The following is a 13,153-nucleotide window of genomic DNA, read 5'->3' as shown; positions in this document are numbered from 1 at the left end:
CAACCCCTGGATCGCACTGAGAAAGGAGAGAGCCAACTCCCGAAGGCTGTCCTCTCACTTCTGCACACCCACCATCATCATCATCACCACCATCATCAATTTAAAAAGTAATGTCTAATTAATATAAAAAGTTCAAAATGGAGTTACCATATAACTCAAGAATTCACTTCTAGGTTTATCCACCAAGAAAATAAGATACACACCCACACAAAAGAAACTTGCACACAAACTGTTCACACCAGCAAATCATAGCAGCCAGGAAGTGGAAACAACTCAAATGTCCATCAACAGGGATGAACTAATACACAAAATGTCATATATCTCTATATATGACTGAAATGCAACATGAAAATTATGAGAAAAGTGGATGAATGAGATGTTGACATATGCTACCTGGATACCTTTAAAAATTATGTTAAATGAAAAAAAGCCAGTCTTTCTGGGTGGGATAGCACACACCTTCAATCTCAGCACTCCAGAGGTGAGGCAGGGGGATTCAAGGCCAGCCTGGTCTACAGAGTGAGTTCCAGGACAACCAGAGCTACACAGAGAAACCCTGTCTCAAAAATGAAGAAGGAAGAGCAGGGGGAGGAGGAGGAAGAAGAAGAAGAGGAGGAGAAGCCAATGCCAATCTCGAAAGGCCATGGAGACTGTGTACACTTGTACATATGGCTCAATTTAAAGGAGTCATGCAAATTAAATAGGCAAACCTGTGCATGCAGGAAATAAGTTGCTGCTCGCATAAGGCTAGAGGTTTGCAAGATAGCATTGCTATTATTGATACGAATTTTGAAATTATGTGTGCTGATAATTATAATGTTCTGTGTGTATACTGAAATTTCTTGAAATTTAAAAAAAAGTATTTTTATAGAATACTCATCAGAAGCAGACAACTAAATAAATAACTCGGGTAGAAAAATGTCTATGCAGAAAATGAATCAGACTGCTTATGGTTTGGATGTGGTCTGAGCCCTGGGGCTACATGTATTAAAACCTAATCTCCAGTGTGAGTACTGAGAGCATGGGAGCTCAATCCAGCTGTGGTGGGGAGAGGCGTGGCCTTTGAGAGCTTATTAGGACTAGATAAGTTTGTTAGGGGGAGCCCATGACCAAATTAGTGTGGATAGGAAGGGGAGAGACACCAGAAGATATAAACGTGTGTTCCTTGCCTAGTGCCATATGATATCCTATAACACTTGGGGACCCCATCAAGAAGGCCAGCAACAGATGCAGGCACTCCAGCCTCCACAACTATGAGCCAAACAAACCTTTTTCTTTATAAAGTTACTCGGCCTCTGGTATTTTGTTATAGTGGCACAGCCTGTATAGACACACAGAGGTTTTTAAAGGGACGTATTTAAAGCAAGCTTTATGCATTTCAGAAGAGTTGTCACTTTCTCCAACATATTCCACAGTCTTCTATGAATTCCAGCCATTTCTGGAAAATGATAAGCAGAGCCCTGGGGGCATCAATGGCTTTCTACCTACTATAGAGATTTTTTTCCCCTCAGATTTAGTCACCAGCTATGTCCACCACACATACGCCCGCTGAGGCTTGTCCGTCTGAAGGATGCAGTCTTTCCAAGATCTCAGGACTAAGAGCAAGGCTTGAACCTGCCCTCATGACTGCTATAAGCACCAAAATGGTGTGAGTGTCACCTCTCATCTAGCTTTTCAATAAGACGCATTATAACTAGGCAGCGCCCCTCTTCCAGATCAAGTGACACAAGGTAGTATCACGGGCTCTGGCCTCACTCTTAAAGAACAAAGAGAAAGACATTCTCACTAGAGTTGAGGTGGCTGTGTCTTAAGAAATAGATTTTAACCCTCTAATCCCAGTTGATTGAAGTCTCCCCAATAGAAATAAATCACTGTGGCTTTTAGAAATGCATATAAATTATATCAAGCATTATAATGTCATAAAATTTAAAGGCTGATATGAAGAAAGGATGGATGCCTGCTGCCACCACCCATCCAAGGACAAAAACTTAGTCACCTACTAATTACAGAACCTTACGGGAAAACACATGATTGCCGATAGTACCCAACCCTTAAAATCCATAAATGGAAAAGAATCTATGTTTAATAAAAAGGAAGGCAAGAAAGAGAGAGAGAATCACTGTTAAGGAGTTTTTCCAATCTGACTTCTTTCTACAGAAAGGAAAGCCCACATTATTTTTGTGGCAATAAAATGTGTCTCCCTTTCCCTTAACTTGTACCCAATTCCCAGTGACCTGGTGACTTGATTTAGTAACAATTACCTGTATCTGCAGACAGATTTTGGCCCTCAGGTGTTGCAAGCCATAAAGTTCAAATAAATCCACTTACAAACCTCATAAGAAATGTGAAGATAACTTTATTTCTTATCATAGATACAGAAAAGAAGCTATGAGTAAGGTCCGGGATTTGTGAAATATCCTGTTGGTAAAATCTGAACTGTTGTCTGACGAAGTGACTGTAAAATACTCCAGTGAATAAAAGCCAGGTTTCTGCTTCCTTGCTCTAGGCTATTTTTGACCGGAACCGGAAAGATGAACTGCCTCGGTTGCAGCTGGAGTGGATTGATAGCATCTGCATGCCTTTGTATCAGGTACTGCTGACTTGTGAGTGTCTGTCTGTCCTGCCTGAGGTAGAGGAGAGCCTAGGTAAGGTCTGTTCAGAAACGTGATTTTGGAGACATTCGCAGGCTACAAACTGTAAAGTTGCTTCTAATTTCTGACCCAAGAGCTAGTGCTTAGAAAATGGCAACATCAGTTCTCTACCGCTTTCTAAACTGTAATCTCCATGGCCTCACCTTCCTTGTCTGTAAGCCAGGGACTATAATATTTTGTCTCTTCATTCCCCAAATGCTGCCCCGTGAAACACAAAGATGCAGCCGCAGTCTGTACCACCTCTCAAAGGGGAAAAAAAATAGCTCAAAGGCCCAGTAACTAAGGAAACTCCCATAAACATTAAAATATCGAAGGCTTGGAGAAGTCTAGTGAGAAAGAAGCATATTTAGCCTTGATTAACTGCATATCTCAGATGGAAATCTTTTTGCTTTTTAAATGTTATTAATATCATGAGAAACACCAGAGTTTCATCAAACACGTCTTTCTGCTCTGACCCCAGGGTCTGGACCACTGGGCTTTGTGGGGGAAGCAGCTTACATCTTCAAAATCTGCCTCCTTCTTTAAGCAAACATAAGTGTGCCAAGCAGTGAATACGGAGTGAGACCACTAATGAGTTGTTGCTTCACTGCCTGGTGCAGAACCCGCCCGGGGCAAGGAGACAATGTGTCAGCTTGAAATGGTTCACATTCTGCTTTTTGAGTTTGGATCGGGGCTGGCATCCGTTTGCACTAAGAGTTTGGTGTGCATTGGCTTTTAATTCTGCTGCTAAGCGTTTGCTTTCATCTGGAAACCCCAGTGAGTTCTTTACCCCCGACCTAGCTCAATCAGTCTGAGCCTAACTTCAAAAAGAGATGCACTCAATAGGCAAAGCCTCTTTAGTGCCTCACTATCTGCCACTCCATTAAGAACACAGGATTGTTTTTTAAGGACCTCAAAGCCATTAAGTCTCAAACTTATCCGCCACTTCATTTTCAGTACTTTTAGAGACCTGTCACAGTCCCCTGAAAACAAACAAATTAGAATATCGTCTTCGAGACAGAAATGTAACTTTAATAACCACAAATGATCAAAGTAAATTCACTTGTTTCGTATAATCCATTAAATGCCCAATATCATAAAACCAGTCAGATACAGTTTTAGAATAATCTAAAATCAATTGTTATGGTTACAAATGACTATAATATTCTCTCATCTAATAATGAAAGATTGGATAAGAATGATATACTTTATTATAGAAAATCCTAACTCTCTTTTCTTCCTGTCTGCTCCCTGATCCTTGACATTGAATAAGCAAAGGCCCCCATGGAGAGCCCACAGGTACTGAGCCAAGGACCTTCTGCTTTGCTGAGTTGTCTTTGGTTGCCCACATGAGGTTATGGTTTGATGGTACTCCGGTCCCTGTGATAGGCGTTAGTGGGCTGGAGAAGTTAATCTTTTACTTAATAAATTTCTCTCACTGGAAGTGAAACCCGCACTCCACGTGCTGCTAAGGTTCTGCATGGGGCTCGCACACTGAGTCCATAGTTCCATTGCTGATGTGCAGTTCATTGAGCCTACTATGGCCTCGCTACCGAGCGCATCCAAATCTTTGGGTTAAGAGGGAAGTTACTTAAAATTAAACATTGAATTAAAATTAAACATTAAAATTAACATTGAAGATTTGGGAATAATACGCCACAGCACAAATGTAGCGTCCCAATTTTTTTCATGTACTCATTACTCATCTTTGAGGTTAGATGTTTTCATCGGCAGGACATGGGACACACAGGTGAGGTGACATACCTGCACATTTATTCCCTGTCCTTTTCAGTCAGCTTCGACCTTTGCATTAGCATGGCAACTTTCCAGCTGCCCAATTCCTACTTCTGATGTAATTTTCTCCCCGTTGTTTTTGTTTGTTTGTTTGTTTGTTTTTCTCTATTAAAAGCCATGTCAGGCCTGGAGAGATGGCTCAGCGGTTAAGAGCATTGCCTGCTCTTCTAGAGATTGTGAGTTCAAATCCCAGCAACCACATGGTGGCTTATAACCATCTATAATGAGATCTGGTGCTCTCTTCTGGCCAGCAGGCATACTTGTAGGCAGAATGTCATATACATAATAAATAAATCTTAAAAAAAAAAAAAGCCATGTCACCCTAAAGGGAACCGTGGAGAAACTTGCTCATAAGCTGATACTCAGAGCTCACTGCTGTCACCTTGTCACGCAACAGGAAATGAAGATCTTGCTCTTTTTCGGTTTCTAGTCACCACTATTTTTTTTTTAATTTCACAATTTCGGTTGTGAATTCTTTATAAGGTCTTGAAACCACTGTTCAAGAACTACCAAACTGAAAATACAGCCAGCATTGAAATAACCGCTCATGGTCTTCGTTGCGTTCTATCCTGTGTGATGTTGACTCCCCCACAGTACTGTTCAGTGGGCTATCTCACACTAACTGATGTTGCTCCCAAAGTGAAGTGGAGTATTTAGTCCCTGGGCAGGAATTGCGGCTATAGGGAAGACAACAATCTCGATGCAGCTACAAAGAAAGTAGCCGATGTGACTCTGGTCCCTAAGGCAAAGTGTTTGGGACAAGTAGGGTTGTCCCAGAAAGGCCATTTGGGTTTAGAACAGGGAAAAATTGCAATAATGTGGTTCTGAGAGATCAGATGGCAAGTAAGGTGGTCTGCAGCTGGCAGAAATCCCTGCTATGCAGAGGCCAGCATCACACGGTTGGAAATACAAAGTGGAAAAATCCAGTTTGGTTTTGCTAAGATGACCCCCCAGGGGCATGGCAAAAGGGCAAAGAATAGTACTCAAAAGATATAAAACATGCAAACTCATGGGCTCCAAGATGGCAGGCATGGGTGCAAGACACTCGTGTAGAGTCTTGTGTAAAGAGACTGTGGTGGAAAGGGTTGGGATGGTCCTCTGCCTGGAACATGGAGCATGGAGTTATGGGTGGAGGCTGGGGAGGCTGGAGGATGCTCTGTACAGGGCAGGGCTGGCTGGGAGTTGCAGCAGGAGGAGGTGACCAATCACTGGGCAGAGGATGTATGAGTTAAAAGCAGCAACTTCACTCGATTGAGTTTCACTGGGTAACTCAGTTTTACTTTGTGGCTTTAAAAGGATTCTTCTTGACAAACATTGATCAAGCACTTTCTGCTTGTGCTCCTGGTGGTTGAATTCAGATCACCTCCAAGCAAAGGGGAAAGACTGCGACTCTCCCCAGGTGCCTGAAGAGGCCTGACCCACACCAGTACATCCTGACACCCATTTGCTGAAAGTCAAAACTCTGGTCTATTGGATAGTGTTAGTCTCCAAGCAATCTGCAAATATGTAGAAGGAAAACCACAGGGAAGTCTCACTCTAAAATCTATTCTTGGGAAACTACCAAAGGATTAAATAATTGGGCTGAAGTGGCTGACAGAAGCATATAGGGCTGGGGTTGTGTCTTGTGGTAGAGTGGTTGATTAATTATATAATTAAATACTATATATAAGTAAAGCCAACAAACAATAACACTCAGACCCCATGCACCCTAGAAATGAGTCTGGCTATTTTCATCTTAAATAAAGGTCAAACACTCGTGATATCGATTTAGCTCTTACTGTAGATCAGATGGGAGGGTACAGTGGGGACCACACCCGTCTCTCTGGACCGTGACAGAAGACATGACAGGACAGGGCTGTCTACACGTTTGTGTTTTAAAACTTGGGATTCTAAACTTTCGGGGGGGAAAAAACAAAAAACAAAGAGAGATAAGGGAGAGAGAGGGGGGGGACAGCGAGCAGGCAGAAGCCATGATTTATCTGTGACAGCATTTTAATCAGGAGGCATCTAGGAGGCCCAGAGCAGGCGGGGAGCATTAAAGCGTGTTCCCCAGGAGAAGTCTAAAGCCCTGGTTAGTTAGTTCTGTCCTAGCAGGATATCTTAGAGGAATACATTGACATCTGATTCTGGAGATTTCTGCTGTCTTTACACCCTGCTGGGGAGCCATTAGCCTGCTGCTCAACATCTTTGGAAGAAAAAAAAAGTCAGAAAGAAGAAGGAAAAAAAAGACACTATCAAAGTTTGGAGTCACTGCGGAGGCAGCCTTAGGGGTAAACAGAAACACACCCCCCTCCCCTGTCGTATTCTCTTCTGAGCTGCTGTTTGTGGGAGCAAACAAAGTTTTCCGCCACTTATTTCTGTTCTCAACTTGAACTTCAGTGTGCCTAGGAATGCCAATGAGGCACGGAGGTATGATACATCTGTTTATTGACAGTTTGTTCAAGGTCATCAGAGCTTCGGCTCATCCCAAACTGGCTTTTGATTTGGGGGGATAGATTTCCTCAGACAGAGCGAAAGGGTTACCCTGAAATTTAATACCCAGCATCTTGTAAACCAACCCTGGCCCTGCACAACTATAATGCTATAATCCCTCAGTAGGGAGATGGAGGCAGGAGGACCAGAAGCCTAAGGGCAGCCTCTGCTACATAGTGAGCTGGAGCCCATGTGGAAATATATGAGACCTCATCTTTAATAACCATGACGGGACTTCTGATGTTAAGTCAGAATTAACTTGGAATTTATGTATGTATGTATTTATTTATTTATTTATTTATTCTAACCTTGGTTGTAATAATCATCTTGAATATACAGTCCACCTGGCAGAACCATTAATGTGCTCTCTAGGAAAAGTGGGAGGGGGGATCTTCAAAATATGATTCTGGAATTGGTGTGCTATCCCTTCAATGGAAACCCATTTGAGGAATGGCGAGATGGATCAGCTGTCGAGAGCACTGCCTGCTGTTTCAGGGGACCTGGGTTCAATTCCCAGCATCCATGTGGCAGCTCACAACCATCTGTAACTATGGTTCCAAGGGATCGGACATCCTCTTCTGACCTTCAAGGGAACCAGGCACACAAATGGTAGATTCAGAGAATTGTAGGCAAAACACCCATTGTCCTAGTTAGGGTCCTATTGGTGAGTTTTGAGAGATGTCAGGACAGGAACCTGGAGTCAGGCATTGAGACAGAGGTCATTGGGGAAACACTGTTTACTGCCTTGGTCCTCATGGCTTGCTCAGTCTGCTCTTTTATAGTACCCAGGACCACCCACAGTGAGCTGGACCCTCCCACATCACCACCAATCAAGAAAACACACCACAGTCTGGCCCAGAAGCCAATGTGGTAGGGGTTTTTTTTTTTTTCTTTTAACTGAGGCTCCCTCTTCCTGAATGACTCTAGTGTGTGTGAAGTTGTCATAAAACTAGCCAGCACACCCGTACACATAAAATAAAATTTAAAATATATGTAGTATAATATACTTGAAAGTATGGAGACTGCGAGTGAGAGACCAATAAACTAGAAAAGAGGTTATAAAAGACAACCTCTCTAGATACCGAGGAAAGTCTGTAAAGAAACAACTCAGTGTGCCCTGGTGGTTCATGACTCGTGTCTGATTTTTTTTTTTTCTAGGAAAAAGAGCTAATGAGCTGCAGAGTGACTGGTCAGAGCATAACATAGTATGTACTTTAAAAGCCCGCAAAGAAAGGCCATTTCTATGAGACATTTTGAAAACTAAGAGGCAGAAAGAAGGGAGGGATCCCTTCCTGTACATATTTTCTCTGGCGTTTACTGTTCCAGTGGATGAAAAGAAGATATGGTTGGGGAACGTTTCTTTCTTATCTTTACAAAGGAGAGCACACGGGGGGGGGGGGGGGGGGGGGGGGGGGGGCAGGGTGGTATCTCACCATGAAGGGCACGGATGTAATCAGACCTGTGAAGACTCTGGCCTCTAGCCCTAGTGTCTGAAGTCCCCACACCTCCTGTCCTACACCCTCTGTCCCCATCCCACCCTGGTTCTTTGAGACTTGCTCAGTCCCTCCCAGGCCCAAGGCTACTACCTACCAAGTCCCTTGGATCTGTTGCTTGGGTGGTGCCATCTTGCTGGAGGATAATTCTGCCCCCTTTCTGGATTTCTCTTGAGGTTCCAGAAACAGGCCCTCTCCCCTTCCAGAGAGTGTCCACCAAGGAAGGTACCGCCAAGGTAGGGGCACCTCACCCCCCTCCTCCTATATAGTCCTCCCTTCTTTCTACCTGCTCCTCTTTCCCCTGTATTTTTCTCTCCTCCTTCCATAACACACACATTAGAAGACTGTCAAGTGTCCTCTTGCTTGTCTGTCTCATGGGCTCTGTCCTCCTGTGAGCTGGCAGGCAGGCTCTTCTCAAAGCTAAGAAGACAGTTGGTGTTTCTGAACCTCCATTTACCTGAAAGAGGTAGGAATGTTGGGTATGTTTCCACATGAGGAGCCAAGGCAGCCTGGCTCTGAGTAGAAAATGCGCTGCTTTCCTTCTGTCAGAATCCCATCCTTGATACATAAGCTACACCCGAACCTAAGTGCTCCTAGTAAAACCCGCCCCCTTCCAAAATATCCCGTATGTTCTTAGCCAATCAGGAGAGAGAGGGCACTGCAGACATCCACACGGATGTTTCCATAAACTTTCAGAAGCCTTTCTGCTATGAGCTATCTCCTAAGCTTTGCTGCATTGATCAAGATGGGAGTGGGGGGGGGGTGGAGAAGGGAAGTGAGGGGAAAGGAGAGGAAAGGAATGGAGAGGGGAAGAGACAGAAGGAAGGAGGGGGAGAGAGACAGAGGGAGGGAAAGTCTGATACCCGGTTCCTACTGCTAAGCATATCTTCCAGACACTCTGGCTTAGAGTTGATGCCTTCTCCTTCCATTCTAGGCCCCTCCTCTCCACCTTCCACCTCTCTTAGCCCTGCCTCTTATCACTTGCCCACTTGCTTGCTCAAGCACAGTTTGCTCCAAAGCCCAGGATGACTCCCTAAATCTCGCTGCCACCACCCCACCCCACCCCACCCCCACCTTGCCAGCATTTCCTTCCCTCTCCTCTCTGCCCAGAGGACCATCTATAAAGCTCCACCTCTCTACCCCCCCAACCCCACACAACACTGGCCACTGTCTCCCACTGGGCCACTCAGGGTGTGATCTGGGCCTTTCTGTCCCTTTCCCCCATGAGACTGGATTCTGTCCCAGCACCTGGAATAGCAGAGCTGCTCAGTAAGTGTTTGCTGAATGAATGAATAAAAAGATAGAAAATGAATGACTGGATACAGTAGCACAGAATAATTATGAGCAGTGACAGGTAGGAAGAAGGGTTATAATGTCATTTTAAGTTATCATCAAAAGACATAAAACTCCTTTCAGCAGAATATGCACCGTTATACCCCTGCCCATGATCTAAAGTATATGGCCTATGGTATCTTTATAGAAGGTGGTTTGGTTCTCATCATGGTTGAATTGGCTCTTAATTCCACTGTAAAGCACCAGTTTATAGCCATGAAGATTTCAGAACCTGGACTTTTTCAGCTGAGAAATATGTCAAATTTTCTTTTACACGGTGGTACCAGAAATACAATCCCCTAGTTATTTTAATATTCAAGTTAATTGACTTGGGGTAACACACACCATACAGATGGTCCAGGAGACTGTGTGGTATATTGTATGTTCATGATTTCAGAAATTTATAATGTAAAAAAAAAAGACATCCAACATATCAGGATTAAAACTCAAAGTCTAATCGGCTTAGAAGACTTTTCTTCAAACTGAACATTCAGTGGCACAAACATCACACACTAGCGTGCCCTCGGGGTGTCGTGCTGATGGCAAGGCGGTCCTTAGCACAAGGCCTGCCCTGCTCTCTGAATAAAGACATCTCACACTTGAGCCTGTATCTCAGAATTCTTCCTCAGCACCTCATGTGTCAGGGTGATTGTTTTGTAGAGACTTTTCCACCCTTGAATAGGAATTCTAGTTGATACAGGAACCATGTCTGTGTACTTGTGCTTGTAAATAGAAGGGCTTTTCATTCGTTTTATGTCGTGCAACTTAGAAAAAAATGGCTCTTCACACAGCAGTACTTAGTCTAGTTTATTCATATGTATTTTATAAGCTCAAAAATGGCCATCATGAATCTATATTAGAATCTATACAAAAACAATGATCTTCTCCCTAGTAAGGCTTTTGAGGCTAGAACTGAAGACTGGATCTTCTTCTGCATACTCTGCTGACCAGTTTAAATCTTCTAAAACAGTGTGCTGGAACTCATGAGCCACTCAGAAAGCCACCTAACTCCATGTCCATTCAAGGCTTGGCGTTGTCTACCCTAGAGAGGATGCATAATTCTGTTTTGCATTTTCTTTTCGTGACCCTCCGTTTGTTTACTGCTTTCAAATGGAAAAAAAGATAAAAGATGGAAGGAACCAAGAGAGGGAGGGAGAAGGGGTAGAGGAGGAAAGCCATGGCATGTGGAATCTTTGCCAGGATAAGAAATGGTTGCTTTCTGCATTGTAAGGGCTTGAAATTTTACACGGTTTAATGTTCGTGTGGTGGGCCGCCATCGTTGGAGCTTACGGGGAGTGCAAGGTAAAGGTGACACATTCCTGCTTGGTTCCTTCTGGGGCTGTGAGGGAAGAACTTTCCAGGCTTTTCTCCTGACTTCTTCCTTGCAGTTCTGGCCCTTCTTGGCTTGTGGACATTCTCTCTACAGAAGCAGAAGTTTTTACCTGATCTTGCTAAAAACACTGGGGATTGAGGCAGGCAATGAGATGGCTCAGTTACTGAAGGCACTTATGGCCATGTGTGATGAACTAAGTTTAATCCTTGACACCCTCATAATAGAAGAAGAGAACCAATTGCCACAGATTGGGGACCTCCTTACACACACACGCACACACACATACCATCACATACATGCACACAACAAGTTATGTTAACAAACTATGGGAACTGGAGAGAGATATCTCAGTGGTTATGAGCACATGCGGCTCTTGCAGAGAACCCAGGTTGCTTCCTATTACCCACACAGCCTACAACTACCTCTAACTCCAGTTCCAGGGGATCCACCACTGTTGTTTGACCCCCTTGGACTCCTGAACACGTGTGATACACTTACACACACTCAGGCACATACATACACACATAAAGTAAATTAAAAAAGAGAACACCAGCCACTGGATATCGGGCCCACCCTAGTTCTATATCATCTTGATATCATCCATCTTCAGAGACTCTATTTCCATATCTGTTTATATTCATGGGTACCAGGGGATAGGCGGTCAGCTTATTCTAAGGAGGGCACCATGCTTTGCACAATTCTTGAGTTGAGTCTAGAAAAATGAAAGAAGTCTAGAAGTTGACCCTTAGGGTCCCAGCAATCTGCCCTGATACGCTTAGCCAGATAAGCAGCCTCTGTACTGCTGCCAGCTTAGGAGATCAGAGAGTTCTCCCAGAACACTGACATGGGAACCCCACACCTGAACTGAAGTGTCAGTAGGATGACTGGCTGGACACCTACATCCATGGCCCTGTTTGAACCTGTAAAGCATATGAAAGGCCCTGTGCCTCTGTAGGGTGTCGGAACAGCCAGAGCAGAGAGATCTGCCGAGACTTGCACAGGGAGTCTCGATGAATCATATCCTTGCAGAATGTCCTTAAAACCAAGCCCACCCATCTCCCAGCACAGCTCTCCAGCCCCTCGCTCCCTCTCTCCTTCCAGCCAGCCTTGACTGGCTCCTTCAGTACCTTGTCTTTAAGTGTGTACAGAGAAGAGCTGCAGCAGAGCTGAGGAGAAGGTCTAGTACAAAAAATAGACACAGAAAAGGGAAACAAAAGAATTGAGGACATACAAAAGCACAGAAAACAAGAGACAACTTTTAAATAAATAAATAAATCTTCCTTTTTCCCTGAGAGGTAGACACTTTGTAGCCTCTGGACTCTCAGTGGCTTTCCTTAGTAGCACATGGTAACGATCTGTGTCTACACAGATCTACACAGACTGCTGGCCCTACAGCAGTCACACACACTAACTGAGCTGATGGTCCTTCCACGTGCCCTCAGGAGATGCTCTGTGCTTGCTGTTATCTGGTGTCCTGGAACTGGCTCAATAGTGCAAGTGCAGAGTGTGACAGAAACAGGAAGCACAAGTTACCACGTTACAACTAATACGCACTTCTGTCACTGAGTGCCTTGCAAACTAATAGGCAAGAATGAAATATATATTCTCCCATTCTACAGAATAGAATTATATGGTAAGTGTATTGTTCAATCATAGGTATCAAAATTTATATTCATAAACACACATCATTAATGAAAGAATATCTTTTACTCCCTCAGCATGTATAATCTGTGCTAGAAACAAAGTTAGAACTTGGGTCAGGAAAATAGAGGGGAAAGAAGTAAGATGTTTAGTTAAGGTTCAACTAATAGTGAAAGGTAAAAGTTATCTTTCAGTATCTATAAGAACTGACTGTCAAGCTTACGTTTAATTTTCTTAAGGTTAGTTAATACACATCTTCCTTCTGAGCATTCATTTGCTCACCACATTTTTAGTAGAAATTAATAATACAATTAAGTTAATCTTTGGGAAATGTCTACAAATTTAATAATTTTGGTTTAATGGTGACTCGGAACATCAAATGTATAGATAATAAAAGTTACATTTTTTTGAAAGAAAGAAAGAAAGAAAGAAAGAAAGAAAGAAAGAAAGAAAGAAAG

General features: G+C 43.5%; 1 protein-coding gene across 2 annotated transcripts in view; it reads left to right on the top strand.

Moving 5' to 3' along the window:
- Pde11a (phosphodiesterase 11A) overlaps positions 1–13,153 on the top strand; it is a 350,512-nt gene that overhangs the window by 319,258 nt on the left and 18,101 nt on the right. For both annotated transcript variants that reach the window (XM_021181980.2, XM_029474559.1), the window contains exon 19: positions 2,507–2,590. In XM_021181980.2, the coding sequence (XP_021037639.1) occupies positions 2,507–2,590 (84 nt within the window). The remainder of the gene's footprint in view (positions 1–2,506; positions 2,591–13,153) is intronic.

Source organism: Mus caroli, chromosome 2 (assembly GCF_900094665.2).
Source record: "Mus caroli chromosome 2, CAROLI_EIJ_v1.1, whole genome shotgun sequence".
NCBI classification, from domain to species: domain Eukaryota; kingdom Metazoa; phylum Chordata; class Mammalia; order Rodentia; family Muridae; genus Mus; species Mus caroli.
The sequence above is the reverse complement of the archived record's forward strand: the minus strand, read 5'-3'. Positions and strand labels throughout refer to the sequence as shown.